The sequence below is a fragment of the Hippocampus zosterae genome, chromosome 21 (assembly GCF_025434085.1).
Source record: "Hippocampus zosterae strain Florida chromosome 21, ASM2543408v3, whole genome shotgun sequence".
Taxonomy (NCBI): Eukaryota; Metazoa; Chordata; class Actinopteri; order Syngnathiformes; family Syngnathidae; genus Hippocampus; species Hippocampus zosterae.
In genome coordinates this window covers 3,551,566-3,578,132 of record NC_067471.1, presented here as the reverse complement: position 1 = coordinate 3,578,132, position 26,567 = coordinate 3,551,566, and the positions used below count along the sequence as shown (strand labels likewise).

Genomic DNA, 26,567 nt, shown 5'->3' with positions numbered 1-26,567 from the left:
TGCGCTGCTGACATGAAACTGTCGTCGCTTCCACATCAAGGCTCCATTTATACGTAGAAAAAAAAACGGAGAAACAAAAACACAAAAGGGCCAAATCATTTGTCACAAAGTTTCCACCTCCGCATTCTCCGAACAGATAAATATTGTTTAATTCGCACAGTCAATGTTTGCATAGGGTCTGCTGTCTCCCAAACGGGGGATTCCAAGCGTAAAAACAAAAATACGGAATGACAAAGCGCCAGCGGTCAACGAGTCAGGAAAGCCCCCACCCAATATGGCCCCTTTGCACACAACTACCTGTTGTTTCGTTTGATTCCATCACTGTCATCTTGCTACTACCCAACCACCCCCCCCACCCTTTCAGGTAGCCTGACATTGTTCATCGTTGTCTAAACGTAATTCGCACGAGGACACCCCACTAGAGCGTGACAGCAGCATTCCCCAGACCAGACCCTCACCTCTAACCTGCCGGTGACTAACCGCTTACCGCCACCGACCAACTTCCCAAAATAAGCTCTCTCTCGTTTGTCTTTCTTCCTTTTTTTTGTTTGGGGTGGGGGTGGGGGCGTCGTCTTCCCACGCACACTTTCCCTGCAGCCGCTCAAGTTTCAGGGAAAAGCGGCCCTTCTGAACATTGGTCTTTTGCTCCTCGGAAGAACCACTAATCCAGTCTGCTACTTTGTCCAGATGGGCTTCACTAGAATTGATTGGAACACCCTTGGGGTGGTTGAAAAAAAGGGCATCGGGTTTAATCCTAGTGCGGAGATATTTCATGATACGTTTTGATATTTTTTTCATGACTTAAAGACAAGCAGGTGTTTGCGGAATCCCGCACTGGATCTGTTTTAAGTACAGTTTAGTTGTATTTAACTTTGTGCATTTTAATCTTTAAGAGCAGCTTGCTTTTAAACATTTAACCCATGTGTCAAACACAAGGCCCGGGTGCCAGATCTGGCCCGCCATATCATTTTATGTGGCCCGCTAAAACAGCTTCAACATGTCAATTTCCATGATATTTTCTAAAATGTCTACCAAAATTTTAAATTCTCATATGTAATAAATAAGAGATACATTCTAAGCAATACTTGTGACCAAATCCCTCATGATAGCAACTTAAACAATAGTTAAATCAACAGTTATTCTTGACTTCTTTATATGGTTTCAGTCATAACGGCCATCCAAGTGAAACTAACTAACTAAAATGTGGTCTGCACCAAAAATGAGTTTGACAGCCCTGATTTAACCCTTTCAAGGACAGTGGTTTCTCGAGTGGACTATTCTTAAATGTTGTTTTCTCTTATATTCATTCATCTTAATGTCACAGTTGTGCATCAACCACGACAATTAACCCTTACGTTTGTTGCCGTTATACAGTATACTGTACATACATATATATACATACACACACACACACACACATATATATATATATATAAAATATATATATATATAATGTTATTTTATTTATATCATATATATATTTTTTTTTCCCACTGAGAAAGACACTTGTAAGTATGCCTTCCCTTTCCTATTAGATTTCAGCGTAGTGCGTTTACTGATACACGATTTCGATTTGTTTAGTTACTACTTGGGGAAGGGTTCATCAAAGGTGACATATCATGCAAGTATTTTGACACGTCACTAATTGTATATTGGCACGGTGACCCAGTTTGAGGGCGTCTTTGATGGCAAAAAGCCTTAATTAGGCAAAGCCATTCAACTCTAAAGAATCCTTCCAGCTCTTTCCATGTGCTCATATTCCCGTGTCGACTGGTGTCTCAGCGTCTCGTGCTGTATTGCAACGTAGTCATTTGCGGGATTTTCTCGCCCCGGCGCATCATCAAAATATGCGCCCGACAGTACACGGTGCTTCCATTCGGCTCGGTTGAGAAGGGAACCATTCATCGTGTTTTATTGTGCGGCGGGAGTTGTGTATGAACGGCCATGTACAGTTTAGAGTCTTCATTTGCACGCGAAACAGGTCTGCATCTGCTCAAGTGGGCGGACAGGCGCGATATCACGTCGGAATCGAAAGGCAACAGCACGGCAAAAATTTATAATGCAGTTGGAACATCTTCCCTATTTCTGTCTTTCTTGACGAGAATTGCTATGATTCCACGTCAGTCCGCACTTCCTACGCCGACTTCGGCAGGGGAAAGGATCAAAAACATCCTCCGCGAAAGCACAAGACAAATGACCCCAAACATGAGGTACAAACTCCTCGCAAGCGGGATACAACCAATTACATTTTTTGTTTCACTCTTCTGAAACGACTCCCATTAGGCGTCCGGCGCGCAGCACAGAGCTGCAAAACGGAACTGGAATGAGTGAGCGAGTCAAGGCCGCACCACTCTCCCTTGGTACGCGCCCCTCCCAGCGGTGCTATCTTTTCAAGCCTCCCCTTCTTCCTGCGTCTCCCTTTACGGCTCGTCAGTCGGATGAAAGGTATTTCCTCTGAGTCACCGCTCTGCTCTCCTTTGTCGGCCGTCCACCGTGCCGCTCTTAAAGACATCTGATGCACAAGGCTGCAGCCTGCGTTGTTTTTTTTTTTGACAAGTGCACCATTTCAGAGCGGATGTTTCCGGTCCATGGCTCGATGTATTGAGGACAATTTTTGAGAGGCGCGCATAACCCGAGTATTTTGTCCCATTTATGACAGAAAAGTTAAAAGTAGCACATGTGCCTTTTCTCAAAAGTGGCCCACTAATGCTGAACAGTAGGGAGAACGACACATCCATCCCACACGCACATGCAGTCTGTTGTAAAAAAGCATTTTTCTTTTCTTCTGGTCGTCATCTGCTGCTCTCTCTACACACAGCTTGTTATGAATAATAACACTAACTGAATAAAGTCATTTTAGGTCGCGGTCTAGGCGGCTTGATTACCGTATATTCTGCACTATAAGGCGCGTCGCATTATAAGGCACATCGTCAATGAATGGCCCATTTAAAAATTGTTCTCACTGCATTATAAGGCGCATAGTATAGCCACAATTGTGGCTGCGGTTGCGTTATGCATCCACAAGATGGACTTACGCTAAAGGGAATACAATACAGCTTTCTATGAGTTGAGTTGAGTTCTATCTATCGAGCCCCAGCTGCGGTTGCGCATATGCACCCACTAGATGGAGCTATGCTAAAGGGAATACAATACAATAAAATACAGCCGAGAGCCTTCACAACCGCTCCGGCTGTAACAAAGCACTTTACAGAACTTTTAATATACTATATCCAAGAAATCAGAATATTGATCCATATGCAGCCCCCTCTTGATGTAGAATGAACAACACAAAGTCCATAAAAATACAGGGTTTATCATTGGCGAGCCATCGGGCGAAATATCCTTAGAGGTCCTTCTTCCTTCGTGTAGTCAGTAGTTAACTATGCTTTTGGCATTATTTTTGTTTCATAATGGCTGCGTAGAGCTCACAAAGTAGTGGTCTGTGTGAGTGTGTGTTAGCGAATGCACGTCAATTAGTGTCGGGCAGAACCCTTTTACGTTATAATTGGTTTCTGCGAATAATCACTGGGGACTATTAAGAGACTGTAAGTAACACCATATATTAGGCACATCGGACTATAGGGCACACGGTTGGCTTGTGGAAAAGTGAATGCTTTTAGGAGTGCCTTATAGTGCGGAAAATACGGTCATTTCTCAAAATGCGGACATGTATGATAAACTATTGCAGCACAACATGCAACTCACAGAGCGCCGACGTAAAAAAATGTTTGGGGTTCTGGGTTCAAATTTCAGCCCCCTTGTCGGCACTCAAGCGAAACAGAAAATGTATGGCTATATAAAAGGAATTGGTCATTTTAGAAGACGGAGACTGGAATTAATGGGAAAGCAGGCACAGAATGACTAAATAAGATTGAGTGCGACAGCCCAATTAATGCTATGAAAATGCAGTTTTTTTTCTTACAAGTGGTAAATTGATGCTTCCGGCTCCTCCCCGCTGTCACGTTCATGTTATATTATGTACGGAATGTAGCCTGTTCCTGTGAGTGAAATCATTTGTTCTGTCAAATGAATCAACTTCCTCTGAGCCCTCTTCATGTCCACATTTGGGCATCCAAAGTCAGGTCCAGCTGCGACGCACATGCCGATCTCATGCAGGAATGTCACATATCTGTTATTTCAGACCTTAGGTCGGCAGGCTGAAATAATAACTGACAAGGCATTATCAATGAGACGCAGCCAGCCAAACAGCTTCACGTGCTTCCGCTTGATGTCTGCGCCTATTAAAGTCACCCGGCCGAATCGGATCTGGCTTCTTAAATGAGAAAACATGACGTCACGCTGCTCTAATCTACAGAGCAAAACACTGATTTAATTTTTTGGGCCCAAAAGTGAGAACGAATGGAGGGGAGAGCGGGAGGGACACATATTTGAGGTGACTCATGTGTGAGCCATGAATGTAAAATGAAATGCCGTTCATCATTGACTGAAGTTAATCTTTGGAACAGAAAGTCATGAGATGGCCAAACAGCTCCTTTACATAAACACGCTGCCAACCAGTGCAATAACGTTCACTGATATGAGGACAAAGCCCGAGGAGCTAACGCGAGACAATGGTTAATGAAGGCGCACTCATGGGCATACTTCCGGAACTTGATTATTCCTGGCACGGTTATATAACGGCGAGTATCGTCATCCCTGAACATAGCTCTCGTCCGGTCGGCGCGTATAAGCCTCTGCAGCGCTAACGCGCTTGCACTCAGGTTCACCAAGGCAGTCGAAGAGGCGGAAGGAGCCGCGTTTAATTGGCTAATTTAACCCCCCGATCGTTGTGCGCCGTGAGCCCGTTTGAGAATAGACTCGGATTAAAGGAGACACTGATTGCTGCCTTCAAGGTCGCAGGCGGGCTGAGGTGGCGGTCTGTTATAGTTGAGGTTGAAATGTCAGTGGTGTTATAACTTCATGTGCAAAACGGATACACTTAGGGGGCAATGATTAATCAATTCATCGACAACTCATCAATTGTGAAATGAAGAGATAATTAATTTTGAAAATCAATTCACCCTTTCATGCGCAAATAATAACCGGTAACCCAGGGGTGTCAAACTCATTTTTGCCGCGGGCCACATTGTAGTTTCCCTTGGAGAGCCATTATGAATTTTGGGAAACCGTATAAATGTTTAATCCCCTCCACATATTACATACACAGTGCAAAACAAATTGATGAATAACTAGGTTTAAAATCAGAAATCAAGAATAATGGCTGTTTTTGCGGATTACATGTGCCAACTTTAAATTTTGGTTCATGGAATTTGACATGCTAGATTTGCTTTCGCGGGCCACATAAAATGATGTGACGGGCCAGATTTGGCCCCCGGGCCTTGACTTTGACACCAGTGCTGTAACCTCATTAACTGTCCCTGAAAGGGTTAATTCCTCTAAAATTGTCTCTGTCGTCAGTGGTTCAGGCCCTTGACATTAAATTACTCACAGATTTTGTTATTCCTCTATGAAAGCTGAATCATATCAAAATATATATATAAAAATCTGTGAGTGCATTTTCTGTGGGAGGAAACCGGAATACCCGGAGAAAAGCCACGCAGGTATGGGGAGAACATGCAAACGCCACACAGCAAGGCCGGAGCCGGAATCAAACCCTGTACCTCTGCATTATGAGATGGACATGCTGACCCACAGGTGTCAAACTCAAGGCCCGGGGGCGGAACTGGCCAGCCACATCATTTTATGTGGCCCGCGAAAGCAAATCATATGTGTCTACTTCCGCGATCCTTGCTAAAACCTGTACCGAAATATCAAATTGTCATGTGTCATAAATAACGTTAAGATTTTAAAATGATTTTGTTACCCAGTTAACACTCACTCAAACAATAATTGAACAAGCTATGATAGTTGATTTGACTGATTTCAAAACTGTATCATTTATTTAGTTCCACTGTCGTAACGGCCCTCCGAGGGAAGACGTAACTCCAAAAGGGCCCACGACAAAAATTAATTTGACACCCCTGTCCAGTCGACCATGCTTTTTTAAAAATATATCGATGCAATGATTAGTGCGGTGCAACTGCGGTATCATCGTAACTTGCAACCATCCTTCGACTGCATGTCTGAGATTATTCATTTTATGGAGTTAACTGGGACTAAAAAAATAAAATAAATCTTAATAGAAAAAGGAGAGAAAAAAAAACAAAGGCTCCCTCCTATTTTCCCCACATGGCTTTATCCATGACTCGGCCTTTCGAGAAAAAAAAAAGAAAAAAAAAGTTCCAGCGCGCCACTGGTCCACTCTGGCATCATCACTGTGGGGGGACCCCGCCCCCCAGGCTGCATAAGCCGAGAGGGGGGCGTCACCGCATATCTGCGGCCGCGCTTATATCTTACGCCAGAGCAGCTCTCAGCCATCAGAGTGGAGAGACACTACAAGCGGAGAGAGAAAGCGGGAGAGAGAGACGCACCGACGAGACTCGGAACATAAACCGCGCAAGCTCCAGCGGATCCACGCGGAGAGCCCACAGCCAGTCACCAGCAGCACTACGCGGGGTGTGTGTGTGGGAAAAAAAAAACTAGAAGAGCGATGCAGTCGCTGTACCACCACCTGCTCAGCCTGCTGCTCGTCAGCACCCTGCAGCTTCACCAGCTCACCGAGGGCTGCTCGTGCGCCCTGACGCACCCGCAGGACGCGTACTGCAACTCCGACATAGGTGAGGAAATGAACCGTCGCGGCCCGTCGCACACGATGCCTTCATTGAAATACTCGTGGAAACAGCCACGAGTATTTCCCCTCACAACTAATTAAAAGGCGCGTACATATCCGCCGCTTGTAATACAACGCAGACTATTTTGGGGTAGCGCTGAGTACGAAAGTGATGGCCAAGCACTAAAAACAGCTTCGCGTCAGCTCCAAAGGGACTTAAGGAGAGTTTCCGACAGAGCTGCCAAGCTTTTTTATCCACTTGGGCAGCATCTGAATGTTTTGATGCACTCCAGGAAAAACAGTGGATCATAAATGCGTCATGCAGGTCATGATTTTTTTTGTAATTTATGAATTGAGACAGTCCTTGTGTCAGGCTTGGTTTGTGCAACGCATTAAGAGACGTATATTCATTCAGATAGATTAGCGGCGACTAACCCGTTCAGACAATGGTCGATCCGGGCAAACATCCTACATGTGGAATGAGAGCACTCGCAAGGCACCGCTGCCTCCGTCAGCTCAGTGTTAGCCAATTTCCCCGTCGTCCGTGTCGGCCCGAAATCGCATGACCTCGTGAGTTGGATCGGAGAGATTGTAAGATCACACGAAAACGGGGGGAACACGTGAGAAATGCGCCGTGAGAAATGCGCTGTGAGAAATGCGCCGTGAGCACACAGCGCTCTCACGGATACACACAATGCTGCGTGTCATTGCTGCTCGCATCAGCTGACGCTCACGTCGCAACTATCAGAAGGGGATTCAATTGACATTTCAACAGAGCCGTGAAGGCCTCGTGTCGTCAATCCTGCAACAGGCTTGGATGGAGTGAGGAAAAAAAATAGTAATGGGAGCAGCACGGAGTCTGAATCTGGAACTGAATTCAATGCAGTGATCAACTATGAGGCACAAAAATCGGATTTCCAAGTTGGGGATGTTTTCAACCTGGATTTTAAAGCATTTATACGAAAAAGCCTTGACTTCACTTCTATTAGCAGATGACTTCAATTCGCGTGCAGCATAACAGCAAAATGCTGGTACATCGTGTGTGCTTGGAGCTCTTGGCTCCACTGACTGCAGGCCTCAGAGCCCGGTTGGGTTTCTATTCATTAGCATGTCTTTAATATATTCATGGACCCGAAGCATTCCGTGATTTATAGACCAGTAGTAGAACGATTAAAATCTATTCGACAGCTGACTGGGAGCCAGCGTAAAGCCTTTCGGACTTAAGCAACTAATGTTCTGATCTGAGCTGCAGCTGTTTGATGCTCCTTTGAGGGAGTCCAGTCAGAAGGCAATTCCAAAGAGAAAGACTATATTTTTTTTCATTGAAATAAACGTTGGTTGTTTGTTGATTTTAGACAATGGCACAACAAATTATTTGAGCTTTTGGAATTTGTAGACATAGCCATGCTAGCCAACATTGGCGCGACAAAGAATTTGACCCACGGTTAGCATATGACACGTCATGTGACACAGCTGCAGTGTTTACGCAAACCTCACGTTTACTGACAGGTCAGGATGTCGAAGACGGTTTGCGTGCGTCACTGCTGCTTGTTCAAAACGGGAGTCGGTGGCAAAAACGTCACGGTTAGAGATGCTAATGCGGCGAGGGAGGAACGTTCTACTTCCGACTGTCAACATCAAAGATGACAGGGCTGAACCTTCCCAATTTTACAAGGCGTACACTTCAGTTCAAAGCCTTTCGCTCTTGTTTTCTTGGCCTTGAGCCACAATCCCCCGCAGCCACTTGATTCACTGAATCTCAGTTCGGGTTGGAAATTGGGTTGACGCAGTTTGGTTCTAGTCTCGTCGTGGTTACTTGAACGTGCATGTTTTGGCTTCAAGCGCATCCGACGAGAACCTTTGAAGTCGCACAAGAGTGAAATCGTGTGGCCGTTGTGTTCTCTGGGTTGTCAGGCCTGTCAGTTTTCCAACGATGCACCTGACCTTCTGCTTTGATGGACCGAGTTGGCAGCCACATTATCGAATGACTGGGGTAGAAGCCGCCCATTCACAAGGGGAAACGAGCAGCAGTTGTTATTGCAAAGCCCCCCTGAAAGCAAGATTAGAGGCCAGGCAGCAAACTTTGACCCTTGCGATTTAATAATGTTCCATCGCCATGTTCGTTCCCAAGCCCTTGGGGGCGTGACGACAGAAAACCTACACATGTGCCTAGAACCGGGTCAGTTGCAGGGGGATTAGCGTGAGACGTATTTTTGCTTGGTCCGGGATTGCCGGTCAGGCACCGAGGGTAACGGCTCCTGTTTTTTTTTGTGTGTGTATAGTGGTCCTTTGTCAAGCAAGTCGTGCCTGGTGCTGTGAAGAGTTTTTTTCAAAAACAAATGCAGGAGAATCTTGACTCCTTGAAATACAGAGTCGACGTCATTCGGCAGCCACGGCTGAGATGTTTGTACCCTTGGCCGAGCGTATCGGATGCGCCACTCATCGCCCCCCCACCCCCCCCACCCTACCCCTTTGTGATGACCACAAGGCTGCTCGGGGGTTTCATGATTTCAAATGCCAACAATGACTCAACGCACAGAAATTAATATTTAGTGACTGGTCTCGAACCCGAGCGTCTTCGCATTCAAGAGGGCATAATGCCATTAATTAACTCATTCACTCCCAAAGACGTTTTTAAACGTCTTTTCAGACTTGGACTAGAATTCGCTAGTACTGAATGAGTTAATTAGACTGATTTTACAGTGACCCAGAGACAGATGAAGCCAAAAATCTAAGATATGAGTACAATGATTCCAAGTGTCCACCTAATCTACAAATGACAGTTTTAGTCAAAAAGAACTTGCCTCTGACCTGAATCCAGCGTGCATTTTTTTTCCTCCTCCATTTGACACAAACCTCTCCAGCAAGGATTCATTTCCAGTGTTTATTTTTGAGCGTAGTAGCCTGTGCGTCCTGAGAACTCCTCTTCCGCCCACTCGCCTCCCCAAAACCTGGACCACTTTCTTGCGCCGGCGCCCGCCTCACTCCTCGCTTTTCTTTTCTCCCCCGCAGTCACACATATACCCACAAATGACTAACCGCGTTCGTTGGCCGCGTAGTACGTAGGCCGAAATGAATGAATGTTGAACTAAATTACAGGCTCGCTTTAAGACGAAGCATTTGCGCGCCACTCGTGTCATCCGCCGCTTTCGGCGAGAGGGAACCGAGAGAAATCCATTCACTCGACAGACCCCCCGTTACCTTCTCTTATCACGGAAAAGCCTCCCGCTGATGAAAATTGGCTTCACCTACTCTGCTTAGGATGATTGGTTGTCGCAGCTGCGGTGTTTCATAAATGGGTTTGAGTTTGACGTAAACGTAGTTTGTTAAACAGAGGCGCAGGTCAGCGAGTCACAGAAATCATCCGTTCCCCAGAGCAGCTGAGGCCCTTTGCGCATTCCACGGGATGATGGCACCGCCGCCGATCGATTCGTGGCTGCCGTCCAGAACAACAGAGGTCCGATCTGGATGTACTTGAGTTAAAGGTCAAGCGGAAAGGAAACTTGGCCAATCATCTTTTTACGAATACTTGCAGCTAAAACTATTTCAAGAATACTTTCATTAGCTTTACTTTTTTTTTTTAACGTAACCCACCCAATTTCACAGTTAGACCCAAAGCAACGCGCTGAACAACGAAAATGTTTTTGTTTGGCAATCTCCGGCGAGTGACGTCATTTACAGAATGCCGAGTGCAAACGGTTGTTTCAGTGGCCATAAAGAATAGGACGCGTAAATGGAGCGGAAAATTCGAACGATACAGTTTCGGAATTTCATGCCGATGCGGACGAACATGCTTTGTTACAGGCTTCGAAGACCACTACTTTCTCAACCTCCCCCCTATCCCCCCCCAAAAAAAGATGCTCATCAATGAATAACTTTGGCCGCTCTAAATGAAAACACTCGATTCAAAGTATTATACGAGTACATGGATGTCATCCTGTACGAAAATATTTCCAACTATATGAGTACATGGATGAAATCATCTTTCATGGTTAGCAACTAACATAGCACATTTGACAATAAAGTTGGCATGAACATGAACATGAACAAAATGTCCGACAAAGCAACAGCAACTACCGTAGCAATGACAATGTTGGACACATAACAGACGATAACATGTGCTATCAATGCTAGCGGGAATATTTGGACCAAATCGGTAATCCCATCGTGAGGAATTTACAGCACGGCGCAGTATCGAAAACGCAAACAATAACGCTAGGCTAATAGCCGCAGCCGAATTAGCCTATTGTTCTTCCAATCCCGATGGGTCTCGTTTTTACTCCATGTCCAGCTGTTCAGGCACATTTTCCGCATCCTGAGTATCTGGTTGTTGACTAGATGTATGGTCCAACAAGAAATTAAACTTTTTTTAATGCTTTATTTGATGTGTTTGTTTCAATACTTGTGATGTAATGCAGACTGCAGTCATCGAATCAATCCTGTGTTCTTCCATCACGGTTTGGTTTGGGGCCGCCACAAAAAAGGACAAAATCCGACTTCAACGGACAGTTAGGACGGCAGAAAAAATCGTTGGCACCGCCCTACCCACTCTTGAGGACTTGCACACTGCAAGAATCAAGACAAGGGCACGGAAAATCCTCCTGGATCCCCCGCACCCTGCCCACCACCTTTTTCAGCCACTCCCCTCAGGCAGACGCTACAGATCCATGCGCACCAAATCCAGTAGACACTTAAACAGCTTCTTCCCTCTAGCCATTAACTCCTTAAACAGTCACTGACGTAGTCACTCTTCTTGCACCACAAAATGGTACTTCAAAACTAGTGGTTACTCTAAAATGGTTCAATGATTTTGTTGTTTACGATGATACTAGTGCAGCGTGTTATACCGGAGACAAATTCCTTGTGTGTTCTACATACTTGGCCAATAAAGATGATTCTGATTCTGATTCTGATTCTGATGTAAAAATATCGGATGTGGGATTTTCTAAAACGACTTCACAGTTGACCTTTAAATCATCTGGTCCTTTAAAAAACTGACTTAAATAGTACTCCTGAGGACTTCTTTTGGGGTCAGGGTTGTGTAAGAAAACAAGAACTTAAGGGGGGGTGGGAGAGTAACAGAGGCAAAAGGAATCTTGTTATATCTGCACATTCCTCTTTAATTGGCCTTTGGTTCAGAAGGTAATTAGTCAGGAAAAGGTCTGTCGAATAGCACTTGGCTACGTCTTGCAGAACTAAAGTAAGTAATGGTGCAAAAATTCACTTGGACTTCACGATTGCAGCATACTCGTATCCTAACCTTTGTGAACGAGTTTCGACTCCAGAACTCAAACCGGCAATTTGTGTCACAAAAGGACCTTCGATGGTATCAGGCCCCTGCGGCTTTCACGGCAACTGAAATCCCAGTTTTATGATCCGAATGTTTCGGTTTCTCCACCTAGGCCGTGAGAATAAACATTGGGAACAGTTAACAGCTAACAGGTGGTTGGGTCTGCCGTTACGGCGACAGATCCAAATGCAGACCCGGTTTCAGGTTCACTTTCGTCTCACATCGGGATCTTCATTATCTTACGATTGCTTCCCTTTCGGGGTTTCATTTCTATCCACGTTTCCGTTTGTTCTGAGGTATTTCGGTCAGATAAATCCAGGCCAAGGAGGCCAGATGCCGGATGCCGTCTTTCAGCAGGAATGAAAAGGTTCCTCACCTTTTCACCTCCCTTTTCTGGGGAATACGAACCCCTAAAGAATGTTAGAAGGAAATTCCACGAGGGGGAAGATAACAAGCACGGTCAGTGTAAGTTGTGTCTGCGGCTGCCGTGACTCTTGGCAGCAGGTGAACTTCATAGAGTACTGATCTCTTATGCGGGGCCCGCAGGGTCTGCTCGGGCTCAATTTACTGGCGCAAATCGTCCACAATAAGCCCGCTTGCTTCGACGCGAGGGAAAGCAAACAAATCACTGTCGGAAAAGAGCGTTTACATGGGGGTCCTATATCCAGATACGATCTTTTTGAAGTCCCTCATCCCAATGTAGAAGGCCGACTGCTTTTGCAGGACTCGCACTCCAAATTGTCTTCTGCTCTGAGTGAGTTTGTTTTACGATTACCGACTGTATAAATACAACTCCAAATGTCCCTTTCGCATTTCCGACCCGTTCGCCCTGCTTGGCAACCAGCAGCAATGCAGAAAATCGGATAAACGGATTAACCGTACTGCCAACCCGGGTCCTGAAATTGGTATTTATCGGTCCTTTTTAATGCCTCCTTACCGGGGTCAAGGCGCTATGTTTGCGTGATGCTCAAAGTTGGACGCATGATGGAATGTGACAGTTTGTCGGGATCAGCGGCAAAAGTTGTTGACTAGGTGCTGCCTCTCTCTCTCTCTCTCTCTCTCTCTCTCTCTCTATCTCTCTCTCCGTCTGTCTGCAGTCATTCGCGCCAAAGTGGTGGGCAAGAAGCTCCTGCGAGATGGACCTTTCGGAACGATGCGCTACGCCGTCAAGCAGATGAAGGTGACTCTTCCTTAGTTTCTTTCAATGGCAACAGCTCATGGCACAACGTCATTTTTGGACGGAAACGTCGCCGATGGACCACGGTCAATTTTAGGTCCGGTGCACGCCATTGCCGGATCAGCTGGAAAAGCGAGTCGATATTCTTACAGAATGCCGCATATTTCTCAGAGATGCTGACATCAGCCCGACGCTTAGACAGGAGCCAGGTTGTGGGATTATGGGGCTCTGGCGGCATTACATCTCGGCCAAACCTCTCACGTAAACATTCCAACAGTCCCTCACGGCAACACTGACAAAAGGCATCAACAATTCAATTGCATTTTTTATTTTTATTTTTTATTTTTTGACAGGACATGTTGACCTCCTGGTTTATTTATTTGGATTCTCGTTTGCTGATTTTTTTTTTTTTTTACTGGTTTTCCACGCGGGGTTAATTGAGCATGAAATTCTTTCCAACTTTAAACAAATCCAATGAGAAAAATGCGATCCAGAAGCCGAACCCCAGCCCCCACGCCCCAATTTATGGTCTTAAGTAACAGTTTGTTCTGGGAGCAGTAAATCTAAACATGGATTTCCTGTTGTTCCCAGACAAATAAATTGCGCCACAGAAAAGCCGACAGTTCTCAGAGCAAACACCGACTCCGCATACCTGCGCTAAATAGAGAGAGCCGGGGGTCCCGCGTTGAATATCGGGACGGCTTTGCTGACGCGGCATCAAAGTCGAAGCGGCATAATCGTGTTATCTCTGATTTGGTTAGGGAAGAGCACTAATACTGCTTTCTCCCACGAGGCATTCCTGAAGGAATGTCATCTGATAAAGCCAACATGCTTAATTTCATACCGGATTATTTATGTGGAGGCAAACTAAAAGGCGAAGTGGCAGGGAGAGGATACCGCGCGGCGATGAAACGTTGAGCTCACGCTTAACTTCTCGTGTCTTCCAGATGTACAAAGGCTTCGAAAAAATCCAGCATGTGCAGCATATCTACACGGACGCTTCAGAGAGCTTATGCGGTGTCAAGTTTGACATCAACAAGTATCAGTACCTGATCACAGGTGAGTTACATTAAAAAAAATGTCGAGATTGCACAACCATTGCCGGAGTAATCTCGAAAGCTTTTGCACGCCGGATAAGTGGATCGACGCGACGTTGGACAAAAGTGTTGAGAAACATTGAAATGAAATATCGGGGCTAAGCGTAAGCTCCTTAGTTAGCACGAACGCTGAATTCTTCCGACGAATTACACAATTTCATGCCGGGAATGGTTTTAGAAAAGCGCCAACCGAGGGCCATCCAGATTTGGTTGCGGAAAATCTCACAGACGTCAACCAAAACCGACAGCAACTCGAGCAAAAATTGTGTTGACATTTTTCTTCTTTTTTTTCTGATTCAGCGGCCCAATGTAGTGAATTTGCATAAAACATGCCAATCACACCAAGTCGATGAAGAAACAATTTCCTCAAAGGACTTTTGGGAGCAGGATGCTTTACAGGGGGCGGGGAGGTGGGTCTCCAAAGTGAATTCCAAAATCCATGACCTGATCGCATCGCGCCAGAAGCCGCACGACCGTTTTCGCCTAACAACTTGTAATTACAAGCGAGCAGGAAACAACTGGCTTCCAACAAGGCCATTTTATGAGTTGCGATTTCCAAAAGAAGTGCAGTTGGCTTTGGACCCCGCGGTGCTTGGCATACGGAACCGACACTAAGCTCGGACCTGTAAATACCGTCACTGCATCTCGTGGTGCTGGTGAACAAGCTCGGGGGTTGCCAGGGTGAATGGCGGCTCTGTTTTTCCCGGGTCGGGTGCGAGTGACATCACCGCAGCTCTCAGGGCATCTATAATTAGTCCCGCATAGGATCAGAGGCGATTTAAACGCACAGGCATGTGAGAGCGGCGTTTTCAGCTTTCTTTGATGGCTTTGGTATTTCAGGAACATGTCTCACACTCGACACAATGTCAGAAGCGGGCAAGCCATTCCATTCACCCCTATGCGGGGGATGCGGCGCTAGCTGGAGGTTCACGGGGATGGAAGGGGGGGGAATTTACTCGCGGGGGGCTGTCAAATTCCAAAACGCGTTTGAGGGAACCTATGGTGACAAATCCCGATGTTCCAGAGTGCTCGCGGGTTGCATTAGAGACACCTGTCTCAGGAGTCAGTAAGCCACAAACAGTCCACAGAGCCCGAAATAGACGCACGGTGACCTTTGGGTATTCCTAAATAGGGGTGCCGGTTTAATTGGGCTTATCGTACAAGATTGTCTTACCACGCGCGAATGAATTGTGAAACCTGGGGGTGTAATGTTTACAGAATGGGAATGGGTCCTCCAAAAGAAAAAAAAAATTCAAATCCAAACTTGCTCTGTGCATTGAGACTCACTGCCGCCTCACGTTTAACTCATTCACTCCCAAAGACGTAATTAGATGTCTTTTCAGACGCCACACATTTAATCCCAGCTCCTCATTTTATATTGACTGTATTGGCCAGCCATTTTCAGGGTCTGAAATGAAAATGGCTGGCCAGTACAGTCAATATAAAATGAGGAGCTGGGATTAAATGTGTGGCGTCTAAAAAGACATCTAAATACGTCTTTGGGAGTGAATGAGTTAATACTGCTTCCGATTTCTAGCCAGGTTTGCGTGTTTCAAAGTAGCACCTTCACTTTCATCATCTAATCAGCACATGCCCACAGAGACTCATCTATGCGGCGATGATTAAGAATGAAATAGTGTCTGTAAACCTTTTGGGGGAGGGGGGGGGGGGGTCGAGACTTCTTATCGACAAACAATAACCAACCGACATCCTCGGCTTGTATTTCACTAGGGCGGGTGTACGACGGCAAGGTGTACACGGGACTGTGCAACTTCAATGAGCGATGGGAGCGCCTCTCGCTGGCTCAGAAGAAAGGCATCAACCACCGCTACCAGCTGGGCTGCAACTGCAGGGTGAGTGGAAACCAGTTCGCCAACGGCCCGCCAAGGACCTGACGTCTTACGGTCGGTCCATCGTGAACGAGGACCGACCGTAAGACATTTAGGACTCAGAAGCGAAATATCTTGAATAGTCATCAACCCTTTTCACGCACCCTGCAACATGATCACATGATAAACTGTCCACTGTAGTGGCCGCAGTCCCCGAAAGGGTTAAACATTGTCAGGTGCTACTGTGAGCCATAGTTCGGGTTGAATGTAGCATAAACCCAAGTGTGTATCGACCTCCCGCCGATACAAGAGTGACGTGGACATCTGCTAACATCATCAGCTAGTAGCCATGGATCCTTACAAAGACTTTCTTGTTTCCACAACTTTTAAGGAAGCCCCCCCCCCTCTCCTGAAGTATCTCGAAAAAGTCTTTCCACGAAGCCTTCACTGAAGCTCAAACATCACCAAAGTTGTTAAATGCCCCTTGCTTGGCAGTGCGGCGGAGAAAGTGTTTTTCTTCCACTTATTTAAAATGACTCCCAAGCAGGAAGTTGAACATCTCTGAGGTGCGGGGGGCGGGAGGACTCTCCGCAACTTGTAAACACCTCAAATTGGGAAGTTGAAATTGGACTTAATTTGTCTCATTCAGATCCAAATAAGCAGCTGGCGTGCGCGGCTTACTGTCAATCGACGGCGTTTCCTGTTCATTACCTCCTCGAGAGGTTGCACTTTGCGTGAGTCTGCCGTTTTGTTTTCGAGCGCGGGGAGGGGCGGGGGCTTTTGTGCAAACACCTGGAGGTGAGAGCGTTGAACGGAATCCCTATGGGAGCGAAACATCAGTGCCTTAAGCGGTCGGCGAAAGCTCATTTAACAACACAGAGCTCAATGAGTCGCATTCATTTTGTGCAACCCAAAAAATATACATATGTATATCTTCTTCCTATAATCTAAACTCCATTTTGCTCCTGTGTAGATCAAGCCCTGCCACTACCTACCCTGCTTCGTGACCTCCAAGACCGAGTGCCTATGGACGGACATGTTGTCCCACTTCGGGTATCCGGGTTACCAATCCCGACACTATGCCTGCATCCAGCAGAAGGAGGGCTACTGCAGCTGGTACCGGGGCGTGAACGCCCGCGACAAAACCGTCGTCAACACAACTGACCCTTGAACCCCACCGAGCGAGTCTCGCCTCAACAACAATCAGAACAATGCTTAACTCATTCAGTACCAGCCAATTCTTGACCAAGTTCGAAAAGGCGTTTAAAAACGTCTTTGGGAGTGAATGAGTTAAAAAAAATAAAAAAAATGTGCCGAGGGTCCGCAAAGCTACATGTTGTCCAGCGACGGTGAGATTTTATTTTTGATTGTACATAAGCTACAGAAATGAATTATCCGCTCAAGTGAAACCCCTGTAAAACGTTTATTTATCTGGATCAGATGGTTGATTTGCTGAGGATGTGTATATCTCTATATCGAAAGCTATATATACATATATTCTGTTCCAAACACAAAAACAAAAAAAAACTACTGTCCTAAATGAAGGACAGGCATTTTCAAGTTGACTATCGTGTTGCCGTTTTTTTTTTGTTTGTTGCCGCCCCGCCACACACCCCCTTCTCAAAGTGTGATCATCATTTCCTCGTCCGGTACTTGTCGCAAACCAATCAACGATATGCAGAGCTTTCAGATAGTTTTCTGTTTTTCAATATTTTGTTTTTGGTATGGAATCGTTTCAAATGAACACATACAGCATATAACCGTTTTTTTTTCTTTCCAGAGCAGTTACCTTCAGTTCATTCCATTAAAAAGTGATCGACATGCAATCGCCTCGGGATTGGACGAACTGCAGCTATCGCCCGATGATCCCTAGTATTCATTCTCACGCGGACTAAATTGGCAATAGCGCATTTTCTCCCGACTGAGGTGTTTTGCGTGTCCTATTCTGTGGTTCGCATTTGTGTAAATATACATTCTCGAGTTTGATCCTGATGAAAAAAAAAATCCAATCAAGGAAACTGTGTACAGTCTATGTGTCTAACGCCGTTTCCTGTATAGCTATTTTATATTTTTATAATAAAGATTGAATGAATATGAGTTGGTGTGCATGTACTTTTTTTTCTCTTTTTTTCCCCGCCCTCATAAAAAGAATACCAAGAGGGCACTTACCATTTGCATGTGGTTGGCATAGAAGGTTTGTTCATTCAGGGGGAATTTCTCTGCACCGAGGGAGTGGTAGATCCTTATCATCTGAGAGAACTGGAAGGCAAGGAAAAAACTGTCTTAGTTAAGCACGCGCATCTTTCAAAAGCAAGCAGACTGCATGAAGCCGCGTCTTTTTTTTCCCCCCTCACTGCAGCATTGTAAATCGCTCAACTGCAGAATGAGTCATAATACGAGAGTCTCTGGAGGTCACCTGCCTCGCCAGCGCCAGAGACAGGTGTTACAGCTCCATTTCCAAAGCCCAAACAAAATCAACCGCCAAGGGAGGAGAGAGGGTGGGAGGAAGTCGCAACACCCACACTGGGGGGTGATTCGAGGAGAGCTAAATAATGGACTTACCACCCAAGGCTTGCTGCAGAAGTTGTAGATGGAGAAGACGGAGTTGATGCTCGGCACGCCGCCGAAATGCAAGCCGATGACGAGGTTCCTGAAGTCCTCTCCGGGGACCATGCTGTAGGCATGCTGGCGAATCAGGACAAAGTCCGGTTTGAAGGACCTGAACACAAATCCACACCAAACCAATCAATATTGATTATGATTTGTTTTTTTGAGAATAACTTTTCTGTTTTAAACTTCTGTCTCAGCTTCACGTGTTTCAGATTGACGTCTCTGCCATGGTGGCTCGGTCCGTGGCAGCAGCTCTGTCAGCACATTAACGGGGCTGCATCTGGACCCCGCGTGCGTCCACGCTCGGGAGCTCGATTATTTCCCAGCTGTGTCGGGTGAAGAAACACCCTAGAGAGCGCCTAATCTTTCAGGACGTCTATCCAATTAACACAGCCTAATCCTTCCTTTACAAATTGTTCTGGGCCAGGGGCCAAGTAGCCCGTCGGGTCCCTGTGTTGAAACGGCACCCATTTCAAATCGCTTTTGGCCGCGATCAAGACTTTTTCGGCACAGGTCATACACAACTCCGCGGGGATTTTAGTGGATACGAAAATAAAACAAACCTACTGGTTGTGATAAACAAGCATGACCCACCGGAATGTCCCAAACTCACACTTTGGATGCCACACTACACGTTATAACTTTATGAAGAGACGTACTTCATGCAAATATGAGCACGTGGATCAAGAACGTGGTTTCGGGCTGCGGATCGCCACAGCCGACGAGCTCTTGAACGTGTTCTGAGACTTCAAGAGCTCTGTTTGACAGGACCGCTCAAAAGAAATCGGTCCTCAGCGGCGGAGTGACTACAGCTGTTCCTCGCGACTGCCGCCGCTGCTCCTGCGGCACTCAGCCGCGGTGGCTGCAAACCTGCTATTTATACTGGATGAAACCGGTCCGTCGGGAACGGGAACCACAACAGTTTTGAGTGTGCCCACGAGAGCTGCATCGTGCAAGCGCCAGATACCACTGCGACACATGGAGTCTCCGCATCAAAGATTTGCCGACGTAAAAACATGATGCGCCGTTTCTGCGCCAATCAAAATATCGTTTTGCGTACCACCGTGTGGATCCACCGAGTGAAAAGACGATGCAGACCACCGTGAAGCAGGCGACATACCAAGGATCAGGACGGCACCACCACCAACTGCTACAAGTTTTCATCATCAGATTTTTTGAGAATTACAGACATTGGACTTTGTTACAAAATTGTTCAATCGTCTTGAGATAGTAATAATCTCTGCTAAAACATCTGTGCACGTAAACAAGATTCTGACGGATGACTCATTCTGCCCGCAGAAAATGAACACATCCAAAGAAGCCAGTTCCTGTGTGTGAAGTGGCCGATCGAAGCATCGTTTTGTGGTCCACCGGTCTGAATATAGGACTCGGTGTAATTGCGGCTGCCGCTCCAGGCCCGGCGGCACCAGAGCCATCTGGCAGAGGCTCAAATTCTGAGTGGTTGCCTGGTCAGGCTGGCCCAAGTGGGGGATTGCGGGCAAAGCTCATCTCCATTGTAAAGAGAAAGCGCCAGAGCGTTTTTTTTTTCCCCCCTCACCTGATGTTTGGGCAGACACGATGTGCCGGTGGGTGAACATTCTAACAAGGCGTTCCGCGCCAGCAGCAGGAACAAGTAGAAACACATCGTTTTGATGGCATGAAAACCAGAGCCAACGCTAGCTAGCTAGTTTTTTTTCTTTTTCCCAGGACAAGCACTGTGAAGGTTCGGAAAACAGGGAAACACATTGTTTTGATGGCATGAAAGGCTGAGCTAACGCTAGCTAGCTATTTTTTTTCATTCTCTCAGTACTAGCAGTGTCGAGGTTAGTAAAACAGTGAAACACACAATTTTGATGGCATGAAAGCCTGCGCTAACGCTAGTTAGCTATTTTTTTTCTTCCTCTCAGTACTTGCACTGTCGAGGTTAGTAAAACAGTGAAACACATTGTTTTGATGGCATGAAAGCCTGAGCAAACGCTAGCTAGCTAGTTTTTTCTTCCTCTCGGTGCAAGCACTCTAAAAGTTAGTAAAACCTCGAAAGTATGTTAAGTACTTTTTTTTTCTTTTTTCACCTGATGTTGGGGTAGACACGATGTGCCGGTGGGTGAACATTTTAACAAGGTCTTCGGCACCAGCAGCAGTAACAAGTGGAAATAATGGTCGATACAGACTTTGGATCTCGGTGCTGTCAATGTCAAACCATTTTTTTGAGGGCTCCAAACATGAAAGAAAATAAATTTAAATACAGCGGGTCCTATCAAACCAGACAGTTCAATGACAAAAAACTGAATTCGGATGTCAAACCAAGACGGGGGTGGGGGGTGGGGGAATTAACTGTTATGAGATTCAGTCAAACATTTTCCATTCACTGTTTTATTCCAAAAGCAGAGATGGTGGACAGGTTTCATGATGGCCAAAGTGAGCCCAAAAGGAAACCAGCTCCTGGCACCCTAAAGCTTGTGTCTGTGAATGGGATTTATTTGCCCTGTAACAAGATGAACCTCTCTGTCTTATTAGGTGTTGAGGCAGCCTTCGGGCAGCCCACTTCCTTCGCTGATTAAAACGGACCTTAAAGAGGGTCAGCGGAAAGCTTTTACGGCTTGTCTTGTGGTATCTATGCGTCTGAATTAGATCTGTGTGGTCCAAAGTGGTAAATCGTCACCTGAGGAAACCAAAGACTGGGAGACTGATCTGTACAGAAAATTACAAGAATCAGACAAGGATCTGCTCATGTAATCCGTCTGCCTCTTTTCAATAGCGCGCTGAAAAAAGAGGGGGAAAAAAAAATGAGCGAGCCGTCGCCGGCCAGCATCGGAAATTAACTTTTAGTGCACCTGCCACGAGGCCGGGGGAAATCTTTCACACTGTGAAGGGAGCGTCCGTATTTGATCTACAAGTGTGGCCAGACAAGTAAATCAACATCATCATCCTTTTTTTTTTTTTGGGGGGGGGGGGGGGGGGGGGCTCGGCACTGTTCTGCCACATGCAATAAGTTTGGTGCGAGGCACATTGATGACTTCTCAAAGTGCCGTAAAAGACCAGCTGAATAAGCACGAATCGATTCCGTTTCATTATGGCGTGGTCGAAGTAAGTATCCTCAGACTCACTGATGGCAGTTCTTTACCCAGGACAGTCTTAATTAGCCACTTTGACTGCAGTAAAATAGTTTTTTATTGAATTCTGATGTTTGGTGAGATAAAAGTTCCACGCTACAGAGCAGAAATACTCCCAACTGCCATTTCCTTTTATGTGGACCAAACGGATATGGCGAGTGTAATTGCGATGAAACAAGCTCAATAAACAGCAAAAGGTGTGCAATTAATCATCAATTTTTGGGGGGAATAAGTGACGGGAGGACGGCGCACGACTCCAAGCGATTCCTGCTTGGTGGCTAATCTTCCTCTGGCCGCTTTGCCATTTGCCTTGCAGCCAGACCAGCGCTCCCGCTGAGCCGAACGGCTTGCTGGAGGTTTTGGCAGCAACGTGTGGAGACTCCAAAGGGCTGACTAAAGCAGTGCCGCAGAGAACAACATTTCATAATGACTTTACCTTGTGGTGTGCTGTTTTGCTGCACACTGCACGCCACGTCGCACCGAGTGGCAACAGCTGATATTTTAACACTTTTCCTTGCGGGACATCGGACATGCATGATGGGGGGGGGAATAAATAAACAATCAAGCCATTTCACGGCGACAAAGACACGTACGTGGCCGTGGCCACAGGCAGTGGCCCTGTCCTTCAGGAGGGCCGTAAACAAAGCCAAGGTGTTCTTTTCGCACTCTGTGTCCGCAAACCTCCTGACAGGAAAGCAAAGCAAAAGCCATAAGACAATCACAAGGCAAGTAGCTGACAGCTGGCTGATCGGCAGCTTACATGGGGCAGGACTTGGCGGCATTCAAGTTGGCGAGTATCAGTTTCAACAACAGCTCTGACAGGCTGAACGGAAAAAGAAGCCTGTAGGCACCAAAAATTTATATTCTGAGGCAAAACCTTCTAGAAAACCGTCGGTTAATACGAGCAACTCATCCCATATTACAGATTTTGGGTCTCCTGACATTTAGAAACTGTATTTCCTACTCCTTTGTCAAAATAGTTACCGTATGTTACTTTTTTCATCCTCCGCAGATGACCTTGACGAAAAGCAACAAAAGTCAACCTTGGTTGAGCACTTGATGGACTGAGGTCAAGGCTTGAACCGAGGAGTTTAAAAATTCCCCACTTCGTCAGGAAAAACACAAACAATTAAGTTACACTTTTTCAGTTGTATTTAGCATTTTTGTGACGCACTTCACAGTGTTAGAAAAGCATTGGGAACACATTATTCTGATGGCATGAAAGCATGAGCGAATGCTAGCTAGCTAGCTTCTTCTTCTTCTCAGTACTAGTACTATGAAAGTAAGTAAAACAGTGAAAATATTTTGGCAACACATTGTTTTGATGGCATGAAAGCCTGAACTAACGCGAGCTAGCTATTTTTTTCCTTCTTCTCAGTTCTAGCACTATGAAGGTTAGCAAAACTGAAAATATTTAGGGAACATGTTTTGATGGCAGAGAAGTCTGAGCCAACACAAGCTTTTTTTTCTTTCTCAACACTAGCAACATGAAGGTTAAATAAACTGAAAATATATTGTTTTGATGGCATGAAAGCCAAAGCCAACGTTAGCTAGCTAGTTTTTTCTTCTTCTGAGTACATTGATGCCACTCTTGTCACTATCGACAAATACATTTCTTGTTGTTTTTGTTTGAAAGTTAGTAAAACTGAAAATATTTTGGCAACACATAATTTGGATGGTATTAAAGCCTGAGCTAATGTTAGCTAGCTAGGAATTTCTTTTCTTCTACTTAGTCCTGGCACTATGAAAGTTAGCAAAACAGTGAAAATATTTGGGAAACACATTGTTTTGATGGCAGAAAAGCCTGAACCAACATGAGCTAGCTTTTTTTACTCCCTCATGGCACTAGCAATATGAAGATTAGTAAAATTGAAAATATTTTGGGAACATAAAAGGCTGAGTTAACGCCAGCTAGCTTTTTTCCCCTTTTCAATATAAGCACTATAAGAATTAGTAAAACCACAAAAAATGTTGGATACTTTTATAAGTATGAAGTATATGTACCTCTACTTAAGTAGATCATGTGAATACTTTGCCGCCTTTACTTCTTGCCACATGCAAAGTTTGTGTGCTTGGCCTGCAAAGAAGACTTTAGAAGAGGGGGAGCCCTCTTCTAAAGTCATGCTAGGTTTGAGATCCGTCGTCCACTCAACCACTGGATGGCTTGCAGTAATAATGGTTCGGAGGAATCATCATCAATGCACAAAATGAGTTTGTCCAACATGCCGTATTTATGAGCAGGATCTCAGAACTAATACTGCCGATAGCCTTCAGCTTCGCCTTGTGTTGGGCGCTAAATCGGGAGCAAAATCAAGCCAGGGATGGCTTAGAAATAAGACATTCATTTCCTGTCTCTGTGGTCAAGCCATGCCTAAAACTAACTAAATATAGACGTAGACACGAGGAGTCCAAGTGGAGTGGTTTAACACTTTTCAAATGCAAGCTGGGAGCGTCTTGAATGTATAAATCACCTTTTGGGTATTGTGCGCTAAATCTGTTGACGCACTTGTGTTTCGACCTTGTCTGCAGACTGAAAGTCAAAAGTGGCAACAGTGTCAAGAAGCATGCAAACGCAAAGGCATGACTATATTATTTGGTGTCAAAGTTCAAGACCTCTGAACATTCCGTCCGTCGCAGCGACCGAGAAATATGGAGGAGGAATGGTGTTTTTATTTGTGTGGAGAAATTGCTGTTTTGACTTTGACTCTATCCGTCGACGTTCTAACAACATTCCCCCGGCCGTGAATAAAACTCTCTGCTATCAAAGAGCGACTTTGCATGGGCACATAATCTGTGACAAAAGCATCATCAAGGTTGTCGGGGATTGGTTTGCATTTTGGGGGTGTGGGTGTTTCATTACGCTTTTGGGCTTGGAACTTCCATTTAGAGGACATTTGTTTGTCAGGCCACTCAGTGCTATTCGTAGACAAGGGCAGAGTCATAAAACCGCAACTGTTTGACAATGAGGGCCATTGCAAGCGAATAAGGCGCCAGTCACGCCATCTGCATCCAATTTGGCTCCTCTATCATGACAGCGATAACGCCGAAATTATGCAACCCGCACACGCACAACAATAACCTCAATGTCAATTTCCGACGAGGGCAGAACGACACTAGCCAAGCGCGAGCTTTGAGTTTGCAATTATTTTTGCTTGAGTCCGCGCACGCTCAATTGGTTTCTCGACTTTCAACGCTGATAAGCCGGGGGGGGGGGGGGCAGAAGTTAAGGCCGAAGCCCGAATAAGCCAAATCTTCTAAAAGAAGAGTTGTTGTGAGATGAGATGACAAGCACTCGGCTGACTCCTTAAATTGCCACCCTGATCAGCTGATTGTCACTCTCCTTGGGCCTTGATTTAACATAAGAGTCTATTTAAATACACGGTTTCACGTGTCGGAACGCCGCTACTGTTGGAGCCGCAAAGCGCTGCGAGCGAGCCAACCGGCGTGATGAGCATTTATGATTCCCCAACGCTGCTCCATTTCACGTGTTGCAACTGGAAAAAATGCGTATATTTAGAGGACAGAAATCCAGAGCTGGTTGTGAATTCTCTCATGAGTCATTTTACACTTTCACGCACAAATAATGATAACCTGATCAATCCCGAATTACCAATTGTGTTATTGTGACAATGCATCCTGAGAGAGGGAGTTTGTTTGCCATACCTGACCATTTTGGTCCCCGCCTTGTTGACCTGCATGTCCACCATGCATCCTGAGGTGACGTAGGAGGCCAGGTTGATCTCTGAGAACTCTGCCTGGAAAAGAAAAAAACAAGGATTTTTATTTTCATTTTATTTTTCCCTTTCACACTCTGTAAAAACACGACAGGCTTCATTTGGCCTTGTGGCACAAAAGGTGTGATAAGCCATTCAATTACGACAGGTTTTGAGATGCGGCGCTTTTATCAGACATTTTAATGAATCAAACCAGACAGATTTTTGTGCTCCACTTCATTCCGCATATTATTTGGATGAAAAAAAAAAAAGCTAACTGAGTCTGCGGGACAAAAGAGCATGTGACTGGAGGCGACCGAGGTTATTCTCAGTCTGCGACCTCCCAGACTCCAAAGAAAGACTTTAGACTGGCTTCATTAAGACTCGCGGTGAGAAACAAGACTTCAAACAACAATCATCTGAGACTTTTTGAGTCTGGGCGGTAGGACTTTGTCCTCTTTGAATGTTGACGGCTTCACAAAATTCGACCGATTTTGGTGTAAACACGACAGATAAAAATCTTTTGTCAGGTTACAGGGTGCATGAAACGGTTAAATTTGAGAGTAAATTTACACAAGATTAAGATCTCAGTAGCTATACTTTTTGTAATTTTTTTTAAGCGGGCGGGGTGCCTTGGCTCGTTACGGGTTGGCGTCCGTCGCCGACGAGCGCGCGGAAACAAACGTGGCAATGGATGCAAATCCTCCAGTTGACCCGCTGCTCAACTCAATCGGCCAAGGCGCACCCGCAAGCTAAGTCCATGCGTATCTGTGTGTTTTCATACGGCGACCGCCATTTGAGGTGTTAAGTCTGCTTTTGCCGGGCTTTCATCAACAACCCCAAAAAAGGAGGTGGGGTGGGGGGGAGGTATCCTTTGCATCGTGCCAAGCAAATCCCCCATCATAGAGCGGGCAAAAATATTGGCAAGAGCCACATCAACACGGCATGCGATTGGCCCGGTTGGTAACGGGCCAGAAAGCTAGGATGGGGGCGGGGGGGCTTTTGAACAGCGTCACTGCAACGCATTCAAAATTTGCCCTGGGAAAGGAAAACGGGAAGTGATACACA

The 26,567-nt window shown here is 45.8% G+C and overlaps 2 protein-coding genes and 1 long non-coding RNA gene across 3 annotated transcripts in view; 2 read left to right on the top strand and 1 right to left on the bottom strand.

Annotated features, from left to right (window-relative positions):
- The window catches only part of LOC127593675 (uncharacterized), a 28,471-nt gene extending 10,311 nt beyond the window's left edge, over positions 1–18,160 (top strand). Inside the window, exon 2 of the long non-coding RNA XR_007960470.1 lies at positions 17,354–18,160. This is a non-coding gene — a long non-coding RNA (uncharacterized LOC127593675). The remainder of the gene's footprint in view (positions 1–17,353) is intronic.
- The window catches only part of LOC127593651 (synapsin-3-like), a 55,378-nt gene that overhangs the window by 15,777 nt on the left and 13,034 nt on the right, over positions 1–26,567 (bottom strand). Inside the window, exons 3-5 of the mRNA XM_052055231.1 lie at positions 25,450–25,541; positions 18,626–18,782; positions 18,233–18,322 (exon numbers count right to left, since the gene is read on the bottom strand). Of these exons, the coding sequence (XP_051911191.1) occupies positions 18,233–18,322; positions 18,626–18,782; positions 25,450–25,541 (339 nt within the window). The remainder of the gene's footprint in view (positions 1–18,232; positions 18,323–18,625; positions 18,783–25,449; positions 25,542–26,567) is intronic.
- On the top strand, positions 6,349–18,160 carry LOC127593666 (metalloproteinase inhibitor 3-like). Its single transcript, XM_052055253.1, has 5 exons — positions 6,349–6,677; positions 13,058–13,140; positions 14,085–14,196; positions 15,966–16,087; positions 17,037–18,160. Exons 1-5 carry the CDS (start codon positions 6,551–6,553, stop codon positions 17,232–17,234), a joined length of 642 nt encoding a protein of 213 aa, XP_051911213.1. The 5' UTR covers positions 6,349–6,550; the 3' UTR covers positions 17,235–18,160.

Excerpts from the sequence above, each read along its gene's own strand:
- LOC127593666 (XM_052055253.1), top strand. The coding sequence starts at position 6,551 with ATGCAGTCGCTGTACCACCACCTGCTCAGCCTGCTGCTCGTCAGCACC. Across the intron at positions 13,141-14,084 it reads ACGCCGTCAAGCAGATGAAG|ATGTACAAAGGCTTCGAAAA; the intron begins GTGACTCTTCCT and ends CGTGTCTTCCAG. Across the intron at positions 14,197-15,965 it reads GTATCAGTACCTGATCACAG|GGCGGGTGTACGACGGCAAG; the intron begins GTGAGTTACATT and ends GTATTTCACTAG.